The sequence below is a fragment of the Carettochelys insculpta genome, chromosome 19 (genome assembly GCF_033958435.1).
Source record: "Carettochelys insculpta isolate YL-2023 chromosome 19, ASM3395843v1, whole genome shotgun sequence".
Classification (NCBI taxonomy): domain Eukaryota; kingdom Metazoa; phylum Chordata; order Testudines; family Carettochelyidae; genus Carettochelys; species Carettochelys insculpta.
The window spans coordinates 20,994,879-21,015,646 of record NC_134155.1 but is presented as its reverse complement, the minus strand read 5'-3'; the positions used below and the strand labels follow the sequence as shown (position 1 = coordinate 21,015,646).

Sequence of the window (20,768 nt, the reverse complement as noted above, 5' to 3'; positions counted from 1 at the left end):
TAAACATTAAAAAGGTCGTAGAGCAGTTTTTAAACTAAGAGGTGGGGGAAAGCCGATTGGTGCGGGGGAGCACCTGGATCGGACGGAGACTTCTCTTACACGAGGCTCCATAGATAGGGATTCCCTAGAAGTTAGTCAGATAGGGAACATGGGAAATAATATATGGGCAAGATCAGATGTGAAACAATCGCATATAAAAAAATCCAATGCGTCTGTGAAAGGCAGACATATAAATAGTGGTAGTTTTTTAACATGCTTTTACACTAATGCTAGGAGTCTGTCTAATAAGATGGGTGAACTGGAGTACCTCATATCAAAGGAGGAAGTTGACATAATAGGCATCTCATAAACATGGTGGAATGAGGACAATCAGTGGGACGCTATCATACCGGGATATAAATTATATCGGAAAGACAGAACAGGTCGTGCGGGTGGTGGAGTGGTACTATATGTGAAGGATAATATAGAATCGAATGAAGTAAAAATCCTAAAGGAATCAAAATGTTCCATAGAATCATTATGGATAACAATTCATTCCTCTAATATGAATATGGCATTAGGAATATATTACCGACCACCTAACCAGGACAGTGATAGTGATGCTGAAATGATAAGGGAGATTAGAGAGGCTATCAAAATAAAAAACACAGTAATAATAGGAGATTTCAATTATCCCCATATTGATTGGGTGCATGTCACCTCAGGACGGGATTCAGAGATTAAATTTCTTGATGCCTTAAATGACTGCTTCTTGGAGCAGCTAGTACAGGAACCCACAAGGGGAGAGTCGATTCTCGATCTAGTCTTGACTGGAATGCAGGATCTGGTCCAAGAGGTAACTGTTACTGGACCGCTTGGAAATAGTGACCACAATATAATAACTTTTAATATTCCTGTGTTGGGAAGAACACCGCAGCGGTCAAACACTCTGGCATTTAATTTCAAAAAGGGGAATTACACTAAAATGAGGAAGCTAGTTAAACAGAAACTAAAAGGTAGAGTAACTAAACTAAAATCCCTGGAAGCTGCATGGAAACTGTTTAAAGACACGATACTAGAGGCCCAACTTAAATGTATACCCCAAATAAAAAAACACAGTAAGAGACCTAACAAAGAACCACCATGGCTAAACAGCCATGTTAAAAAGGCAGTGAGAGAGAAAAGGGCAGCTTTTAAAAACTGGAAGTCAAATCCTAGTGAGGAAAATAGAAAGGAACATAAACACTCCCAAATTAAGTGTCATAATGTAGTAAGAAAAGCCAAAAAAGATTTTGAGGAACAGCTAGCCAAAAATTCAAAAAACGATAGTAAAATGTTTTTTAAATACATTAGAAGCAGGAAGCCCGCTAAAAAAGCAGTGGGGCCCTTGGACGATAAAGATATAAAAGGAGCGATCAAGGAAGACAGTGCCATTGCGGAGCGATTAAATGATTTCTTTGCTTCAGTCTTCACGGCTGAGGATGTTACAGAGGTTCCTAAATCTGAGCCAGCCTTTTTAGGTGACAAATCTGAGGAACTCACTCAGATTGAAGTGACATTAGAGGAGGTTTTGGAATTAATTGATAAGCTGAATAGTAACAAGTCTCCAGGACCAGATGGCATTCACCCAAGGGTTCTGAAAGAACTCAAATGTGAAATTGCGGAGTTATTAACAGTGGTTTGTAACCTATCCTTTAAATCCACTTTGGTACCAAATGACTGGAAGACGGCCAATATAACACCAATATTTAAAAAAGGCTCTAGAGGAGATCCTGGCAATTATAGACCGATAAGTTTAACATCAGTACCAGGCAAATTAGTAGAAACACTAGTAAAGAGTAAAATTGCAAGGCACATAGAGCACGAATTGTTGGGCAAAAGTCAGCATGGTTTCTGCAGAGGGAAGTCGTGTCTAACTAATCTATTAGAATTCTTTGAAGGGGTTAATAAACATGCGGACAAGGGGCACCCAGTGGACATAATATACCTAGATTTCCAGAAAGCCTTTGACACGGTCCCACACCAAAGGCTTTTATGTAAATTAGGTGGTCATGGGATAGGAGGAAAGGTCCTTTCATGGATCGGGAATTGGTTAAAAGACAGAAAACAAAGGGTGGGAATAAATGGTAAATTTTCACAATGGAGGAGGGTAACTAGTGGTGTTCCCCAGGGGTCAGTCCTGGGACCGATCCTGTTCAACTTGTTCATCAATGATCTAGAAAATGAGGTAAGCAGTGAGGTGGCAAAGTTTGCAGATGACACCAAGTTGTTCAGGACAGTCAAAACCAAAAGGGATTGTGAAGAACTACAAAAAGATCTCAGCAAACTGAGTGATTGGGCAGCAAAATGGCAAATGAAATTTAATGTGGGTAAGTGTAAGGTAATGCATGTTGGAAAAAATAACCCAAATTACACGTACTACATGATGGGGTCAAATTTAGCTACGACAGATCAGGAAAGGGATCTTGGAGTTATAGTGGATAGTTCTCTGAAGACATCCATGCAGTGTGCAGCGGCAGTTAGTAAGGCAAATAGGATGTTAGGAATTATTAAAAAAGGGATAGATAATAAGACAAAAGATATCATACTTCCCCTATATAAAACTATGGTATGCCCACATCTTGAGTACTGCGTGCAGATGTGGTCTCCTCACCTCAAAAAAAGATATACTGGCATTAGAAAAGGTTCAGAAAAGGGCGACTAAGATGATTAGGGGCTTGGAAAGGGTCCCATATGGGGAGAGGCTAGAGAGACTGGGACTTTTCAGTTTGGAAAAGAGGCGATTGAGGGGCGATATGATAGAGGTATATAAAATCATGAATGGTGTGGAGAAAGTGAATATAGAAAAATTATTTACCTTTTCCCATAATACAAGAACTAGGGGACACCAAATGAAATTGATGGGTAGTAGGTTCAAAACTAATAAAAGGAAATTTTTCTTCACACAGCGCACAGTCAACCTGTGGAACTCCTTGCCCGAGGAGGCTGTGAAGGCCAGGACTCTATTAGGGTTTAAAGAAGAGCTTGATAAATTTTTGCAGGTTAGGTCCATAAATGGCTATTAGCCAGGGATAAAGTATGGTGCCCTAGCCTTCAGAACAAGGGCAGGAGATGGATGGCAGGAGATAAATCACTTGATCATTGTCTTCTGTTCTCCTTCTCTGGGGCACCTGGCATTGGCCACCGTCGGCAGATGGGATGTTGGTCTGGATGGACCTTTGGTCTGACCCAGTATGGCCATTCTTATGTTCTTATGTTCTTAGCCACCGGGGAGACTTCCCCATGGCGACAGCAAGCCCTTGAATATCTTTCCCACCCTTGAAGCCCTAACTGTGCGTAATCTATCATGGTGCTGCCTGGCAGCATGGCCAGCACTGAACGGCAGGCACATCTTTTTACGGAGGCAGGGGCTACCCACATGATGTGGATAAACATGGGAAAGACCCAAACTGTGTAGCGCCTGTGGGGGAGGGAAGGGAGTTCATACACAAATGTAAACCACTGAAAAGAAGCTTCTCGGCATGTTATGCAAGCACACTCCCCACCACAGCCTTGTTGACACGTGCTACAGTGGGACAGTGGCTGGAAATTCACAGTTTTCCTGTTACTGGAGAGCAGCAGCCAGAGCTGAGCAGTAAGGGGCATTGGGGGTTATATACAGGACACCTCTGGAGGCTAATAAATTTGATTTTAAGATGTAGTGCTTCCATGCTGGCCTTTAATCGAACTTCTGAATTCGAGCTTGACGCTATACCCATCAGGTAACTATGATTTTGTAATGCTGAGATTAGTGCACCCTAATTCAAGCTAATGGTATTGAGAGTGAAGACAGTCACGTGGGAATATCAAGCTATCTGCCTTAAATTTGAAATTACCTCATAGTGTAGACACAGTGAAACAGAGTAAAGTAACTGTCCTAACTACCAGGGTCTCACTACTCCATAGCTACGTCTACACGTGAATGCTACATCGAAATAAGCTATTTTGATGAACAACATCTACACGTCCTCCAGGGCTGGTGCCGTCGACGTTCAATGTCGACGTTAGGCAGCACTACATCGAAATAGGCGCTTCAGGGGAGCGTCTACACACCAAAACAGCCCACATCGAAATAAGGGTGCCAGGAACAGCTGCAGACAGGGTAACAGGGTGGACTCAACAGCAAGCCGCTCCCTTAAAGGGCCCCTCCCAGACACACTTGCACTAAACAGCACAAGATCCACAGAGCCAACAAGTGGTTGCAGACCCTGTGCATGCAGCATGGATCCCCAGCTGCAGCAGCAGCAGCCAGAAGCCCTGGGCTAAGGGCTGCTGCACATGGTGACCATAGAGCCCTGCAGGGGCTGGAGAGAGCGTCTCTCAACCCCTCAGCTGATGGCCACCATGGCAGACTCCGCTATTTCGATGTTGTGGGACGTGGATCGGCTACACGTGCCCTACTTCGATGTTCAACGTCGAAGTAGGGCGCTATTCCATCTCCTCATGAGAATAGCAACTTCGACGTCTCACCGCCTTATGTCAATTTCAACTTTGAAATAGCGCTCGCCACGTGTAGACGTGGCAGGTGCTATTTCGAAGTTGGCGTGGCTACTTCAAAGTAGCCGGCACGTGTAGACGCGGCTCATAGGTGACAATACTCCTGCAAAAGCACTGGCTCCAAAACTTTTTAGTAAGGCCACCCACCAGCTGCATTTTGTCTTTTTGTGACCCTTCCAGGCAAAGTCCCCTCTAATTTTTTCCATCTACATGCAGAACAAATATTGTTATATGCACAGAGGCATATGCAGAAGGGCACCATCAGTAGAAACATATCCTGCTGGCTGTGGATGCTCTGCTAATCAGCTGGGCAGAATTTGAATCTCTCCTGGATGGTCATCAAAGCACTCAGCTTACAGGCAACACTGCTCCCAAGGTACAATTTAATGGAGGATCCTCAAAATCACAGACTAATGTCCTCCTCCTTGGCCCGCAGTGAGGATGTTGACAGTCTGCAGCTGCTCCCTACACCATGAAACCACAATTTTAATCATGGCCCCAGGCAGAAGTGAGGGCCAGGAAGGGAGTGGGGTTGGGTTGTAGAGAACAAACCTCCTCCACATTCACCCCACACTGGCAACTCCTGTTGTGTGTGGCTGGGTCCAGCTCCCCACTTTGGACATTGCAATCAGGCACACAGGAATGCAGCACCCTCAGGTTTGACTCGCTTACGGACTGGGCCAAATAGGCATGGCTCTGCAACCTTGTGTGCCAGATTGTGATGCTACAAGTATGGCCCAGCCATACCTCCTCCACGCAGCGTGAGACCTGTGAACCATCCAAAACCTGCTCGTGGACCAATCCTGAGTCACAACTTATATAGGAAATACTGTTCTAGAGAAATGAAATTTCATAAAGGACATTGTGCTGAACCAGCGTCCTGTGTATACTGAACTTTTTTAAATTGCCGCTTATCTCAGACATTAATACATATTGTCTTATGGCATGAGTGTGATGGAGAGCGGAAAAAAAAAAAAAAGAAGTGTTTTAGCAAGTTATCTAATGACCTGGTCTTCCTCTAATATGAAATTCAGCATGGCTTACAGAACAGAACCAACTATGCTTTTTCTTTCATTTTAATTTGGTAATTCACTTCAATCTCCCTGTTTTCTTAAAATCACTTAAATCCTACTCCTTTGCTTACTGAAAACTTTTGTTTATAATCAAGTTCACTGTAAATTGTTATTACCTGGGAGGGCGACCACTGTGCATATCTCCCTTTCATTGATAAAATGGGCTTAACTAATTAGTCCTCCCTATGCAAATCATTTCTACATAGAGAGACCAATTTACATGGTGGTTTGATCCCTTCTAGGGGCTGATTTCCCAAGTGTCCTGCCCTAGAACTGCACCTTCAGAGTGCTGCGGTTAATCAGTGTTTGCATTGCTCCGCAGGGGGGAGGTAACCCCAACTCTGTGTCTTGGCTGGGGAAAACCAGAGGATCTGGCTCAGAGTGGCGGGGAGCACCATAGAGCAAGAAGGTAGGTGTCAGTGGCCTGATCAGCACACCAGAGAACATCTGTGACCATGCCCCATCACAAATATGTTTACTATCTTTGTGCAAAGATAGCAAAGCACTTTTTGCTCCTGGGCAAGACAATCTGCATGATGCTTTTTCAAGGCCAGATTTACAGAACAGAATGAGGCAGTTAAGATGCAGCCATCTTCTTTCTCATTAGATTCACCATATTAAAAGCAATGAAAAAATGTGGTTGATAATTTTATAGCGTACAAATGCATTGTACGGCAATTCTTCAATATAGATTAATCAGTTGAAAATATATCTGTATGATGGCCTATTTATATTTCTTAGTTCTTTAAAACTTTTTATAATCACAGGACAGGAGAATTAAGTCCTGCTTTCTCTTTTTTTAAACTGGAGATCGTTGGATTGTTAGCAGAAAACCAGTAACCACTAATGATACAGATCAAAACAGAACCCAGAGTTTGAAATGCTGCACAGATGGAAAACTTTTGTTGGGTTTCTGCTGATACTGACTCTAGATCTGTGACTTTACAACTGGAGAACTTCAAGTCTGGTATTGAAACTACAAAGGAACACCTTCTCTAGTTACTACTGCTGACACTGCCTCTATTCTAACTATTTTTCAATAGCCTTTGGGGTAGGACTATTGCAGGTATAAGCAACTCCTTATTTATTATTATAGAATAAAATACACCCAAATACTTGGGACAGATTATTCCCCCCACTCTGAAAAATTTAATTGCACTATCAAGGTCAGCAAAATGTACTGAACTGGATAGCTGAAGAGACTAAACACATCTCAATAATGTACCCAATTTTGAACTACAATTAAATTTGTGAAATACATTAACTAGTTCACTGTTCTCAGTAATTGAGGAGATAACTCATCGTTACTGCCCATGAGTGAACTGCTTTCCTGAAGTGTGCCAAAACACCATCTGCCTTGTAATTGATGGTGCAGCAGACAGATTAAATGTCTTTACTATCAACAATAATACACAAAATTCCATTTAGAGGTATTCGGAACTGAATTTGGCCTGAATGGCTAAGGTCAGATCTGAAGTTTCCCAAGGTTTCAGGAATGTTTGGGTCTTGCACTTTGTCTTAGACTCCTCTCTTATCTGGAAGTATCATGCTATATTCCATACCAGATATGCAAACAGGCTCAGGAATGCTAGGATTCACCAGGACTGGGCAGAAGAAGAGCAATGAAGATCTCAGGTTCCACGGGAAATTTTTCCTATCACCCACAAGTGAACAAGACATCAAATAGAAAAAGTAGGCATGAAACTAAATATTAAAAGCAGTATATAAGAAAGCTCCAGCATGTGGGGGCTGCGGGAATGAAATTACTGTAGACAGTAGGGCAAACTATACACAATGCCCAGTTTACAGCACATACTTCATCAGTCTTCCTCAGATGAGGAAGATCTCTAAAGAGAAACAAAATGTAATGTCCTGTAATCTCAAATCCTTTAAACAGTCCTTCCGAAGGAAATAAAGCATTATGTCTTCACAAATCTGACCATTATTTGATTATCAACTTCTATCATGTAATGCTTACCTATTCATAGGAGGAATAGCTCAAACATATGTGATAGCATTCAAATGCAAAAGTCAGTTCTCTATAAAGTGGTTACTGATAAAGTTATCTGTTGCATCTTTCTCATGCGCACACACTTTCTCCATATCACTTCACCAGAGAGAAAGAAAACAATCCAATACTGTACCTGTGGCATTTCTTTAAGAAAATCAGGAAGTTGAAATTCACCTTTATAGACCTGGGGGGGAAAGATAGTAGATCTTTGAACCGACGCTAACATTGTGTGAACTTCTAAGTGCTAACGGGAATTCTGTTCAATAAAAAGATAGGTTAGTCTGAGTCATCTGGAACTAATCATACTAATCAGCCATACCTGGAGCATGGACCATTGATTAAAATGAATTATTTAAATCAAGATTTATATCGGCAAACAGGAAACCTTGTTTTAAATAATTTTCTGCAATCGTATTTTGCATTTGTACTTTTTAAGCTAGTTTTCTAGAGTCCCATTAGTTGGTAACCACTAAAATATGTTGATCTGCAATTAAATGTAGTCTTTACAGTACATTTAGGCTTCTTTTAAGACCTAGTAGATCTCACTCTCACAACTGGTTTTTCTCTGTAGATTAGAAAAGGAGAAAAAAAAGCAGAAAAATTTGTTTAACTCCCAAATGATTTGTTGATTACTACACTCAGAGTTATTAAACCAAACTAGAACGAGAAGTCCAGTGGCTGCATGCGTGCATCTGACAAAGTGGGTCTTCGTCCATGAAGGCTTCCGTTCCAGAAAATCTGTCGGTCTATATGGTGCCACAGGACTTCTCATTGTTTTTGCAGATACAGACCACCACAGCTACCCCTCTGATACTTTTAAACCAAAACTAGTTGAATAAACAATAAAAAAACCGGAAATGAAAAAAAACCTCCAGAAGAGACTATTCCTAAATGGCACCTCAGTAAAAACTCTGATTACAGATGCTTAGTTAGGAACTTCAAACATACTGGCTAATACTTTATTTTATATTTAATAATTTATTATGGTAAATTTAAGCCTTAACATAGATTGTCAAGATCAAATTTAATTTTAAATATGTTTATTTTAAAAAATCTCCACTATTTAAATAAAAAAAAAAAAAGATTTAAATTTTAAAAAAACGCTGATTTTATTTTATCTTTTACACAGGGGTGGGGAACTCCTGGCCCACAAACTGCATCTGTACCGCAGCTTGTCTGGATCCAGACCCCTGAGGTTCAGGGGTCCCCTCCATGTCATCTGGCCCATGGTCTGGTGGAGGGTTTGGAGCCCTGAGACTCACAGGCTGGACCAGACAAGCTGTGGTTGGGATTCAGACCACAGGTTCTGCTGGGGGGCGGGGGGGTGCAGAGGCAGGGAGAACAGGAAGCGTCTCTGGGCTCTGCTGCCACCGGCTTCTGTTCCCCCCAGCTGGCGGAAGAGATTTCATACCACTGCTCCAGAATGCTGGCCAATCAGAGCAGTGGAGGGCTGTGCCTGGGCACAGCAGAAAGAAGGAGAGCAGAGCCATGTACATCTGGGGGAGGGGGCAACAGGTCAGTGCACTCCCATCAGCCAGACCCTGACCCCCGCAACTGCTCCTGCGCCCCTCCCATCTAGACCCCCATTCCCACCTCCTTCTTATGTCCTACCTCCCCAAGCCCCTGAACCCCACCTGCACCCCTCCCACCCAGCACAAAGCAATGAGAACAAGGACTGGACCCATATGAAGAGAGGTTAAAGAGACTAGGAATTTTCATCTTAGAAAAGAGGAGACTAAGGGGCGATATGATAGAGGTATATAAAATTATGAGTGGTGTGGAGAAAGTGAACAAGGAAAAGTCATTTACTTCTTCCCATAAACAAGAACTAGGGGACACAATGAAATTAATGGGCAGCAGGTTTAAAACAAATAAAAGGAAGTTCTTCACACAGTGCACAGTCAACCTGTGGACCTCCTTGCCAGAGGACAGTATGAAGGCGAGGACTATAACAGTTTTAAAAAGAGCTGGATAAATTCATGGAGGTTAGCGCCATTAATGGTTGTTAGCCAGAATGGGTAAGGAATGGTGTCCCTAACCTGTTCATCAGAGGCTGGAGATGGATGGCAGGAGAGAGATCGCTTGATTGTTACCACCAGTTTGGTTCACTCCCTCTGGGGCACCTGGCATTGGCCACTGTCTGCAGACAGGATACTGGGCTGGACGGACCTTTGGTCTGACCCAGTATGGTTGTTCTTATGCGGCTTAAAACAAACTTTATGGGACTATGGGAATCGTGGCTATACCTATGATAAGTGTTGTCCAGCTAACTAAATCATGCCAGATTACAGATGTTGCCAGATGAGAGTGCTCAACCTGTACTGCCTTTGTAAGTATCAGAGGGGTAACCAGGTAGTCTGTATCCACAACAATAATTGATAAGTCCTATGGCACCTTAATGTTTGTTCGGGTGTAAACTTCTGTGGACAAAAAGCTAAGTGCATCTGACAAACTGGGTTTTTTTGCCCACGTGAATCTGTTAGTCTTCAAGGTGCCACAGGACTCCTCATTATTTTTGCCTTTTTTAAGTTAGTCTCTTCTTTCTATATGCTGTCATGTAGAAATTCCTCCAAAATTAAAACCAACCACTAATACTTCATTAAAAATAAAAAAGAAATTAAATACAATTTACAGTATGTTATTATGAAGTAGATAATATTGAATGAAAAGATGCTGCTTCTACAAAACTGATAGTTTCTGTTATATCTGAGTGAGAGAGTCTAGGCTACATAAAGTCTGCAATAGGTTACATTTATCTTGATCTCAGATTAGGAACAGAACTATCCCTGAAATAATTACTAAATATGCTGCAGTGGCCTCATTTCTGAAGCTGAGTCAGTTTCCTGTCTGCAAAATAATTCACCCCAAATATATGACTGCAGTGCTGAACAATATGATGCATGTTGAATGGACTAAGCAAGTCTACTCTATAACTAGACTGATTAAACACATCCAAGGACCCAAACTTTGCTAAAAATATAACAAGGGAACAGGGAACCGTCTATATGTTGCAAAACCTTAAAACTTGTTATCTTAAAAGGACCGGGGGCAAAGGTAGAAGAACAACAGTGATCCACAATCCAGGCACAGCTCTCATTCACATTCTTGAAGCCATTCCCACAATAACCGTAGCTTACCACAGTAATTTTAATGAAAGCTTCATTGGTCAAAACTTCAGAGTATGGTCAATGAGATCCCAATGTACTGTAAACATCTGAGTTTTATTTTTAACAGATTTTTATTTTTTAGTTAAGCCATTAAAATGAAGCTCATCTCTCTAGACAGCTGATATGAAAGTGAAAGTGATACATCATCAATGTCATCACATTAATACTATGGAACATATCTAGACACCTATCCACAACATGAAATAATTTTACCTAATTTCATACCGTGAAAGAAATGAAACTGCCTCAGAAGCATTAGAGTATGAAATTCCATATTATTAATATACATTTTTAGTGGAAGAAAACAGCTTGTGAAAACAATAGATCTGTTACATCAAATCAAAATTTGGAACAAAAAGGACGACAAAGAGGAAGACACTACTAGCCACAAAATTAAAAATGATAACTGAGCTAATTTCTAAAATGCCCAAACACTAATTACCGCATTGTACTGAATTCAAGTGTGGTAGTAAATATTCTAGTGTGCAAGTAAAAAAGTTCAGACAGTCCAAGGACCACTATGCTACTCAATATTTTTTCAATGAAAAGGATTAGTTAATAGTGTTGGGTCTGGATTTAAATGCAGATATAATTTTCTCCCAATTATATTTTGCAGTGTATTGTTAGTTAGTGAGTTCAGTGTACAATACTCAGTCTTACAAAACAAAATTATCATGCAATAGAGATACAGCAACAGGCACATGGAAGACCGCTGTGTGGGTATCACACACTACCAAAGAAAAATAATTTTCAGCGAGTATTTTAATACTATGGCAGAACCAAGGATACAATGAAGCCACCAGTGACACAGCATTATCAATTTTCCATAAGCATAACTGGGCACAGCAGATTAGATTGATATTGTCATCTGCTATATGTGTTATTTTTCTAATGTAGATACTGAAGAAAAACTACTTTTGGTTCAGAGACATTTTAAATTTTCATAACCAAGTGGATTCTTTGTTCCATCTGTTATGATGAGTCAGTTTCCTATCCTGTGAATTCTTATTCACAGAACATAATTTAAACCAAAGTGCCCATGTGATGTTACACAACAAACACCAGAACTACAACTTTCTCAAAAGTATAATGCAAAAGGATCTTGGTTTAGGAGCTTTAAAGACTAAGAATTTGTGTGGGTTTTTACATATTCAGCTCTTTAATATTAATACATAGACTCTATAAGCCAACCAATGAAACACGATATACCCTTTAGTTCATCACTTGCAGCTTTAGTTCCCTTAAGCAATACTAGTTCAAGATCTAAACAACACTTGTACCTATTAACAAAAAAATAGTTAGTTTATACAGAAACTGTTACTCCAAACAAAGTTAGACTTCTGATTTAAGTAGGTATCTAAGTATCACCAAATAGGCTTGTTACAGACCTTAAAACTAGGGGACACTATTATAACCTCTTTCAGTTCTCATACAAATCCCCATCCCCTTCTCTAATCTCTTCCAAGGAGGTGGCAGAAAACATGCAATCCTCACAAAACAAGGAGTTGCCTGAATAACGTAGAATTAAATGAAGTAAAAAAATCTTGGATGAACCAAACTGTTCTATAGAATCACTATGAAAGTAACTCCATGCTCTAATAAGAATATAGCAGTAAGGATATATTACTGACCACCTGACCAGGATAGTGATAGTGACTGTGAAATGCTACAGATTAGAGAGACTATCAAAATTTTAAAAAAACCGGTAATAATGGGGGTGGGAATTTCAATTATCCCCATATTGACTGAGTACATTGTCACTGCAGGATGGGATGCAAAGATAAAATTTCCTGATACCTTAAATGGCTGCTTCTTGAAGCAGCTGGTTCTTGAACCCACAAGGAAAGAGGCAATTTTTGATGTAGTCCTAAGTGGAGTGCAGGAGGGGGCATGTGTAGACACAGCGAGTAAGAGTACCAAGAAAGTGCCACCATGGCTTGCTTAACCATCAGGTAAAAGAAGCAATAAGAGACAAAAAGTTATTTTAAAAGTGTGAGTTAGATCACAGTGAGGAAAACAGAAAGGAACATAAGATGTCAAGTTAAGCGTAAAATCTTAAGAAAAGCCAAAAAGGAGTTTGAACAGCAGCTAACCAAAAACTCAAAAAGTAATAGAAAAAATGTTTTGTAAGCACATCAGAAGCAGAAAGGCTGCTAAACAACCTGCGAGGCCACTGGATGATTGAGATGCTAAGGGAACACTCAAAGACAACAAGGCCATTGCAGAGAACCAAAATGAAATCTTTGCTTTGGTCTTAATGAATGAGAATAGGGAGATTCGCAAACCAGCGACATTCTTTTCAGGTGACAAATCTGAGAAATGGTCCCAGATTGAGGTGTCATTAGAGGTGGTTTTGGAACAAACTGATAAACTTAATAGTAACAAGTCACCAGGACCACATAGCATTCCCCCAGGAGTTCTGAAAGAACCCAGATGTGAAATTGTAGAACAATTAACTGTGGTTTGTTCTAGGTAATAAACCTATTCTCTAGTGTTATATAGTTCAATATTCTATTACTAATCAGCGTTAATATTTTCCAAATCATGCAGCTATTTCTGTGGAGAGGATACAAGCATTGGAGTATATATATTCATAAAGATCAAAGAAGAAAATTAACAGAAAGACTATAAATACTGTACCACGGGAGCCCCAAAAGGAGATATGTGGCTTCTCACCAAGCCTCTGATGGGTGGGCACTTAGGAAACAAGAACCAACAAAGAAATTTTATTTTTCAAGTTTAAAACTTAAAGCAAATATAGAACACAAGATAAAATATAGTGAAATGCTTCTCTGGTCACCAACACCATCCCTTCACAGCTTAACTATAGCTCCATAGTGGCCTTACTTCTGATCTGTTACACAGCTAAACCTCATTGCTGCATACTTTATACACTAAACCTTTTACAAGACAGAGCTGTTCCGTCACGCTGGGGTCAGATAAATGACGTACAACGCTTTGGATCATTACTGCAGAACACAGTCTTTTCAAAAAAACTGATAAACACTATAAGAACCCATGTGCTTGTCTCCTTGGATAACATTAAGATTGGAGACATGTCTCCAAGATCCCAAGCAGAGGATAAGCTTTGTCTTTGAAATTGAAGGGTTGATAAAAAAAACCAATGAGAAGTCACGTGGCACCCTACAGACGAACAGATTTATTGGAACATAAGCTTTCGTGGGCAAAGACCTACTTCGCCAGCTTTAATAAGACTCAGTTTCTTTCTCCAGCTATTATGACTCGTCAACAGAATTTTCTGTAGCATGACAGAGAAAATAAAGCTTGCAGAATTTATTAGAAGATGGCCCATCAGTAGTCAGGCAGAACCCCCACATTTTTTCTCTAGGATCTTATAAGTTTTCCTCTCACAGCCTCTCTGTGGTGAACCTCAGGAGTCAAAAAGAAATGACTGGAATATGCAATACTGTGTCCACAAATATATTCAATGTGGAGTGAGCCAAAGAGAAAACTGGAGCAATATGTTACAGATGTGAGAGGAAGCTGCACTGCCAGTAATAATAAAGGGATAAGCCAGTTTCAAGTGGGCATAAGTCAAAATTTAATAGTCACAAGAAACCCTTCATTTTTTTCTCTCTATTAAACTCTTACCAGATGCCTCTGTGCAAGTTCACTATTTTGGCTGAAATATAGGCAACATCAGATATTCTTAAAATATAGTAAAGTGATTAAAATGTCTTAAATTCACTAGGTAAATAGGCTTTTAGTTTGTAGCATTTTAGAAAGAACAATTTTTAATATCTGATATGTACATATGAACAAAATTACAAAAGATTCCTTTCCTTTGTGTGAGAGCATATAGAATGTTTACCTCTTATATTTCTAGGAAGAGCCACTAGGTTTATTTACATACCACTTTAAATCTCTGCTAGGTGATCCTTAAAGTGTATGAGCACAACAAAAAAACCAAAAGATTTACTTATATATGAAAAATAACTAAGTAAAGAACTCTGGGTAGAGGCATAGAGGTCTAGCGTTGAAGTTAATAGGTGCTATGTACTCATTCAGGGAACAACTATTTACTTCTCCTTCTGTATGAATTGATCTATATCCAACACAATTCAAGTTCTAGTACCACACTTCAACTTCCATAACCAATGCCTTGAATACCACATGCAGGCACACAGTACATGTCAAGCATGCAAGTCCCAACATGGAATTAATGCAGCAATTAGAGCACGATAAAAAACAGCTGTGTGCAAGATTAGCAGAACTATCTTGATATACAGCAATTCTGAAGGACAGATTATAACTTGTGAACTATTATTTATTGACAAGGTTAAGAGAAACCAGAGAAAAATTTCATTTCAATAGCAAGAATTTTATGTTTTACATAATCTGGTAATGTAACATGAATGGCAATCTATTCCAGTTGTTGGGAAAACCATCCAAAAAGTGACATATGAAATGGATGTTAACACTCGCTGCAAGTGAAGAGGATATGGTAAAGACAGAGGATTCAGTTGTAGTTATTGCTGAGCTGGATGTGAATGATTCATACTTGTAGAAGGAATTTGGAAATAAAGATTAAAAAAAAACTGAGGAAGACTATCAGCTCGTCAATAATTTGGGATGTTCTTCTCTCCATCCCACCTCCACTGGAAGAAACAGATTATTATTAGCACATGCTAAAAGAAAAAAGATCTGTGAGGAAGGAAATACTATGATGGAGCCTGGTGATAGGGGAGCCCAGCCACCCTGGGCAGAGGAACCTGGCAGAGTTTGTGTTTCTGGCCAGAGCCAGCCTCCATGGAGCTAGGGCCACATCAGCAGCCTGGCCAAGGATGAACCTGGTGTCCGCTGGGCTGGGGCCACACCAGCAGTCCGGCCAGGGTCACAGCCAGCCCCAGTGGCCAGGCATGAATAGGGCTGGAGCTGGGGGGCAGGGGCTGCACCAAGAGTCTGGTCGGGGCTGGAACCTGGACATATCCAGCACCCGTGGGGCCAGGAACAGAGCCAGCACCTGTGAGGCTGTGGCTACTTCTGGCACTCATGGGAGCATGGCTGGAGCCAGCAGTGTTGCCTGCAGGGCCATGTCTGGTAGCTCAGCTGAGGGTGAAAGCAACCTCCACAGCTAGCAGCCTGAGCATGGCTAGCTGGTGTCATGCCCAAGGTCTAGGCAGGAGATAAGGAGGCCACAGGGCTGGAGATGGGAGTGGGGAGGGCAAAAGTGGAACCAGGAGCAGGGAAAAGAAGCCAACTGTGGGGCCAGGGACTTCCCTTCATCCTGCAAATTCCCTCCTATGGGACCAGTAAGGTCCAGAAAGTACAGGATGAGTGAGGTATAACCTATATTAAATGTGAACGTTTCCAGTAAGGTGTTTCTGTGGTATGCCATTCTCTTTGCAAACATAAAATTATTTCACTGGGCATTGACAGAGTAAAGGAGTTTCTCTGAAGTAGCACGTCTTTCAAAAAGGGGAGTTTATGGCTGAAGCAGCGGGTGAGAACTGAAATGATGCCCAGGAGAGAGATATTCACATTTTCAAGAAAGAAGGGGTTGGGGGCGTGGGAAAGAGTTGTGACTCTTGTTGAAATCAAAGTCTAATGGGATGTTCAGAGTGCCTTGAGGACAATCTTTTAGAGGAGAAGTAGAGGGGAAGGCAGTCTTCTTTCTACAGCATTATGAATAATACTCAATTCCAAGTGTGCCAGGAACTCCACTGAGGGAAGATTTTCTGGATTTGAAGAAGAACAAATTAATCAGTTCTTGAGTATAAACATACCCTAGCAAGTAAGATCATTTAGACTCCATGTGGTAAGGCTGGAACAAGGCATGTCTGGAAATGTGAAGTCCAAAGAGACTGCTGGTGTCTACAGAGAATATCACCAATGACCTGATTATTAGCGAAACCAAGCACACTAGAGTTGGTGGGCAGCAGGTTTGTGAAGGTCCATCTCGACTAATCTTTCTGTCCACTCTGCATATGAGTGGAAAGGCATGGCCTCAAAGACTCAGATAGGGGGAAAAAAATTGAATGCCTATTCTCCAGGCCTAGAAATGCTAAAGCAGGAAGCAGAATTTAATTATAATTCTGTTGGAGTAGGTATTAAGCAGGTTGAAGAGACTACTTAACAGTAGCTGACTGATGACTTATTGGTTTAGCTTTGGGTCTTGCCTCACAAAGGCTAAGCCTGTCAGCCCATTTATCTTGCTAGCCAGCTGGCATTGGTACTCTGGGTTGCTAAAGAGAAACATGGCCAAGGTTTACACTTAGAGATGATAGAATGAAGCTCACCATCAAAAAGGACCATGGAACACTAGAAAAGGTTATCTAAAAGTGTCCCATAATCCTCAGTCTAGTAACTCCAGTGGCTGTTCAGGGAGTTCTTAAGATGGAGGCTGACCATCACCCAGGGAACACATTAATGGTATGCTACTCAGCACAAGTAATTGGAATGTCAGTGCTTGGCAGAAATGGGGGAAAAAAGTGTTTGATTTGGACTTCAAAGCAAAGCAGGACAGCAAAGGAGACTTAGAATAGTTGTTGCATAAAACCTTTTACCTATCAGCATAATTAAACCTTTGAAGAGGCTTCCAAGAAAAGTTGTGGAATCCTCCTCACGGGAGGTTTTTAAGCATTAGATGGGTGAACACTTGTCAGGATCAGTCTTGTTTCCTTGCTTCTGCCTTTAGTACCATGGCCAGAAATTGGTAACCTCTTGAGGTCCTTTCTAGCCCTACATTTCTATGATTCTGTAAGTTCCTTAATGTTGGAAAGAAGGCACTGCTCAAGCAGTGAATCAACTGGAAATCTATTATTACATTACAGGAGTCCAAAGCCCAAGTGTCTCCCCAAAGCCCCACTCCTGGCCAGTCAGATGACATTGAGGAGGGAAAAGATGACTACATCCTGAAGAAAAACAGCCCTCCAAGAGCCTTCTGCCATTGAGCTTGGAGAGCCTCTTTAGCATCTTCATTGCACTTCATTACGCAAAACCACAGAGTTCCAAAACGAAAGAGGAGAAAAAAAAAAACTTCTTTTCTGCCTGTTAAGACTTGAAAAATGCAAAAGAGAACAAGATACAAAGCAACTCCAACCCTGACAGAGCAACAGATTCCCAGGAGACAAACAAATGTTTAATGAAGAACTGTTTAAAAAAACCACTGTATTTTGACCTTAAACAGGAACTGGAAACAATTTATATGCATGAACAGATGTAGGTGAGCCAGTGTTTCCCTATTTTATTTGGGCACGGAACCCTTTTAAACTCAAAAGAATTTTGCGGAAGCTGGTCCCAGGCTCTGCCCCTACTAGCCCCCAAATCCACTCCCCCATCTCCAAGCTTTACCTGCCTCAAACCTCAGCCCCCAAACCTGCACCCCAATCCCCAGGCTTATCCACTCTCGGCCCCAAGCCCTCCCCTCCATCCCCAGGATTAACCAGCCTCAGCCCCAAACTGGCCCCCGAGACTAACCTATACGTACCACTGACTGGGGAACCTACACCAGGCAGCCACATGTGCCCAGCGGAAGGAAGGCTGGCACGAAGGGACATGGCTGCTCAGGTGGCAGAGCTAGTGAGGAGCTCTCTGAAACTCCATGCCCTGCTATTGCTGAAATAACTTAACTAAATTCAGTTGGTGTAACAGCTGTCTCCCTCACGGTGTCCTGCCAGCCGTTAAACTAATTAAATTTGGTTCTACTGTTTTAGTGACTTCAGGGCAGGGACCCACAAAGGAATCTGTTACTGTGATGGAATTTTCTCACAGAACCGTTATTTTCACTTTGCAGAACCCCAGGGTTCCACAGAACATCATTTGGGAAACACTCATCTAAGCAACCTAAAAGGAAGACTATTTCATTTTCCTCCTTGGTAGAGGAGTCCCTGTGGAGTTCAGGAAGGGCCTTCCCTCTTCCCTTAAATATATTCAGTTAGCAAGGTGCATCATGGGATATGGGAGTGTTTCACTTTCTCTAAAACTTGTAGGAAGTAGAAGTAATGGTCTGATCTGCAATGGTAAGTCTTATAAAGATTCCTATAGTACTCACCATTGAAGCTCTTATAACAATTCCTTGCATGCCAACATGTTGGAGGTAACAATAAAGGGGGTCATTTTCAAATAATGAGCTATTTGGCCTGCAGCTCCCATTGATTTTCAATGTAATTCGAGTGCCTCTCTGCTCATAGTGTCTAAGAAAATCTCCTTCAAAAGCTCTTACAAAAAAGTTGCAGTTAGAAAAGCATTAAGTGGGTCTGTCCCACGAAAGCTCACCTAATAAATTATTTTGCTAGTCTTTAAAGTGCTACTTGACTGCTTTTTGTTTTGATAGTGTATAGACTAGCACGGCTTCCTCTCTGTTACTATTAAATTACTATTTTGTAATCCCTATTAAAATTAAATCTTCTCAACATCTCCTCTCTAATGAAAGATGCACTTTTAGTCATCTAGATTTCACATATAAAAATACCTTACCCTTCGTGTGTTTTCAAGAACTTTTTGATCCGGTTTTCCATAATTTGGTGGGTTGGCATATGGATCATAGCCAAGCTTCGCTAACATTGGTGCAATCACTGGCATGTCTTGTAGAACGTCTGACGGTATTTTCCCAACCCATTTGGACAAAGCTTCCACATTCACTGGTTTAATTACTTGATCCGTAGATCTTTCAACTCTACAACAAGAAAAAGAAACAGTTACTATTTTTCAACCTATGTTTACTTTGTAACTCTCACTAAGGTCTTTAGAATTTGAGGTTTGTTTGTTTTGTTTTGTTTTTTTAATAATTGCATGCTTACATACAGCTGCCAATAGAAAAGATATTGCTCCATATATAGACAGGGACAGCAGGAAAAAAGAAAAATCAGGGGTTTAGGTTCCCCCCCGCCCAAGACCATAAGAAGAACAAAAGGAGGACTTTTTTTAAAAAAATTAAAATAAAAAATTCTGGGGTTAACCTCTTTTCCTTGGTCACTTCTGCCTGAGATAAGAACATGTACAATTCAGCTTTTTCATTGGGGGGCTTGGAAAACTGACACACATTGTGCTAATATAACTCAATAATACTAATATAATATAATCAGCTCCTAGGTATTTAATATATTGTCTGTAATAGATACAGAATTCTAGACTCTACCATGAAGTAAAATACTTTGATTAATTTTCTAAACTTTATTCCCAATTAGAAAAGTACATAGCTCCTTACATGTCAGTATTCTTTTCTTTCCTGTCAAAAAAGTTAAAATAAAAAATCTTTGCATAAAAAGTCGCTTGGGGAATAGTTTATCCTTGTGCCATAAATAATACCACATGGCATGTCATCATACATCTGCAATTCTAACTGAACAGCTAAACATGTATGGGAACCAACTATTGCTACATACACAGCTGTAGTGTCTGGCTACAGCCATGTAACTTACACATACCTAACTTAAATGACGTAAAGCATTTTGAGCACAAAAGACTATGTGAGGCTCCAACACCTAGCTCTCAAATGGAAGTTTTCCTCAGAAGATCTCAAAGAATTTTATGAAGACAGTACATATCATTCCCACTTTACAGATAGGAAAACTGAGGCTCGGCTTATTAAAATGCTCCTAAGGGCTGTTCAGGTGCCCACGTACAGTTTCATGAGCCAGGACTGCAAGAGGTAAGCTGGATCTCCCAGGACCACACTTCCAAATTTCCCACTGTCATCTTGCAGTCTGGAAAGAGTCCTTGCCTGCAGCTTTCTGTACAGTCCAGTGTTCCTGAAGATGCATGCATCATTCCAGATTACCCCACATTGATGTCTGTGAAATGCCCACAGTGATCCACAAGCACCTGTCAAACATTCAAGAATTATCCCTTCCTATTAATGTACTTGATGGCAACAAGGGTTGATGATAAACCCAGAACACTTATGTCATCTATTGCTTCCTCTACCACCACCCCTTCCACCCCTCAGTTGGGAAATCCCAGGTCTGCAAAGCCAGGCACTCTGCACATTTCCCAAAGTCATGTTCCTGTTTAGCAAAAGCAATTTATTGCCGTGCATGC

At 40.9% G+C, this 20,768-nt stretch overlaps 1 protein-coding gene across 6 annotated transcripts in view; it reads right to left on the bottom strand.

The window, feature by feature from the left end:
* TPST1 (tyrosylprotein sulfotransferase 1) overlaps positions 1-20,768 on the bottom strand; it is a 72,943-nt gene that overhangs the window by 11,627 nt on the left and 40,548 nt on the right. For 5 of the 6 annotated variants that reach the window (XM_075013391.1, XM_075013392.1, XM_075013394.1 and 2 more), the window contains 2 exons: positions 19,206-19,404; positions 7,733-7,783 (listed from right to left, as the gene is read on the bottom strand). In XM_075013391.1, the coding sequence (XP_074869492.1) occupies positions 7,733-7,783; positions 19,206-19,404 (250 nt within the window). The remainder of the gene's footprint in view (positions 1-7,732; positions 7,784-19,205; positions 19,405-20,768) is intronic. The other variant, XM_075013396.1, reaches the window with a different exon arrangement.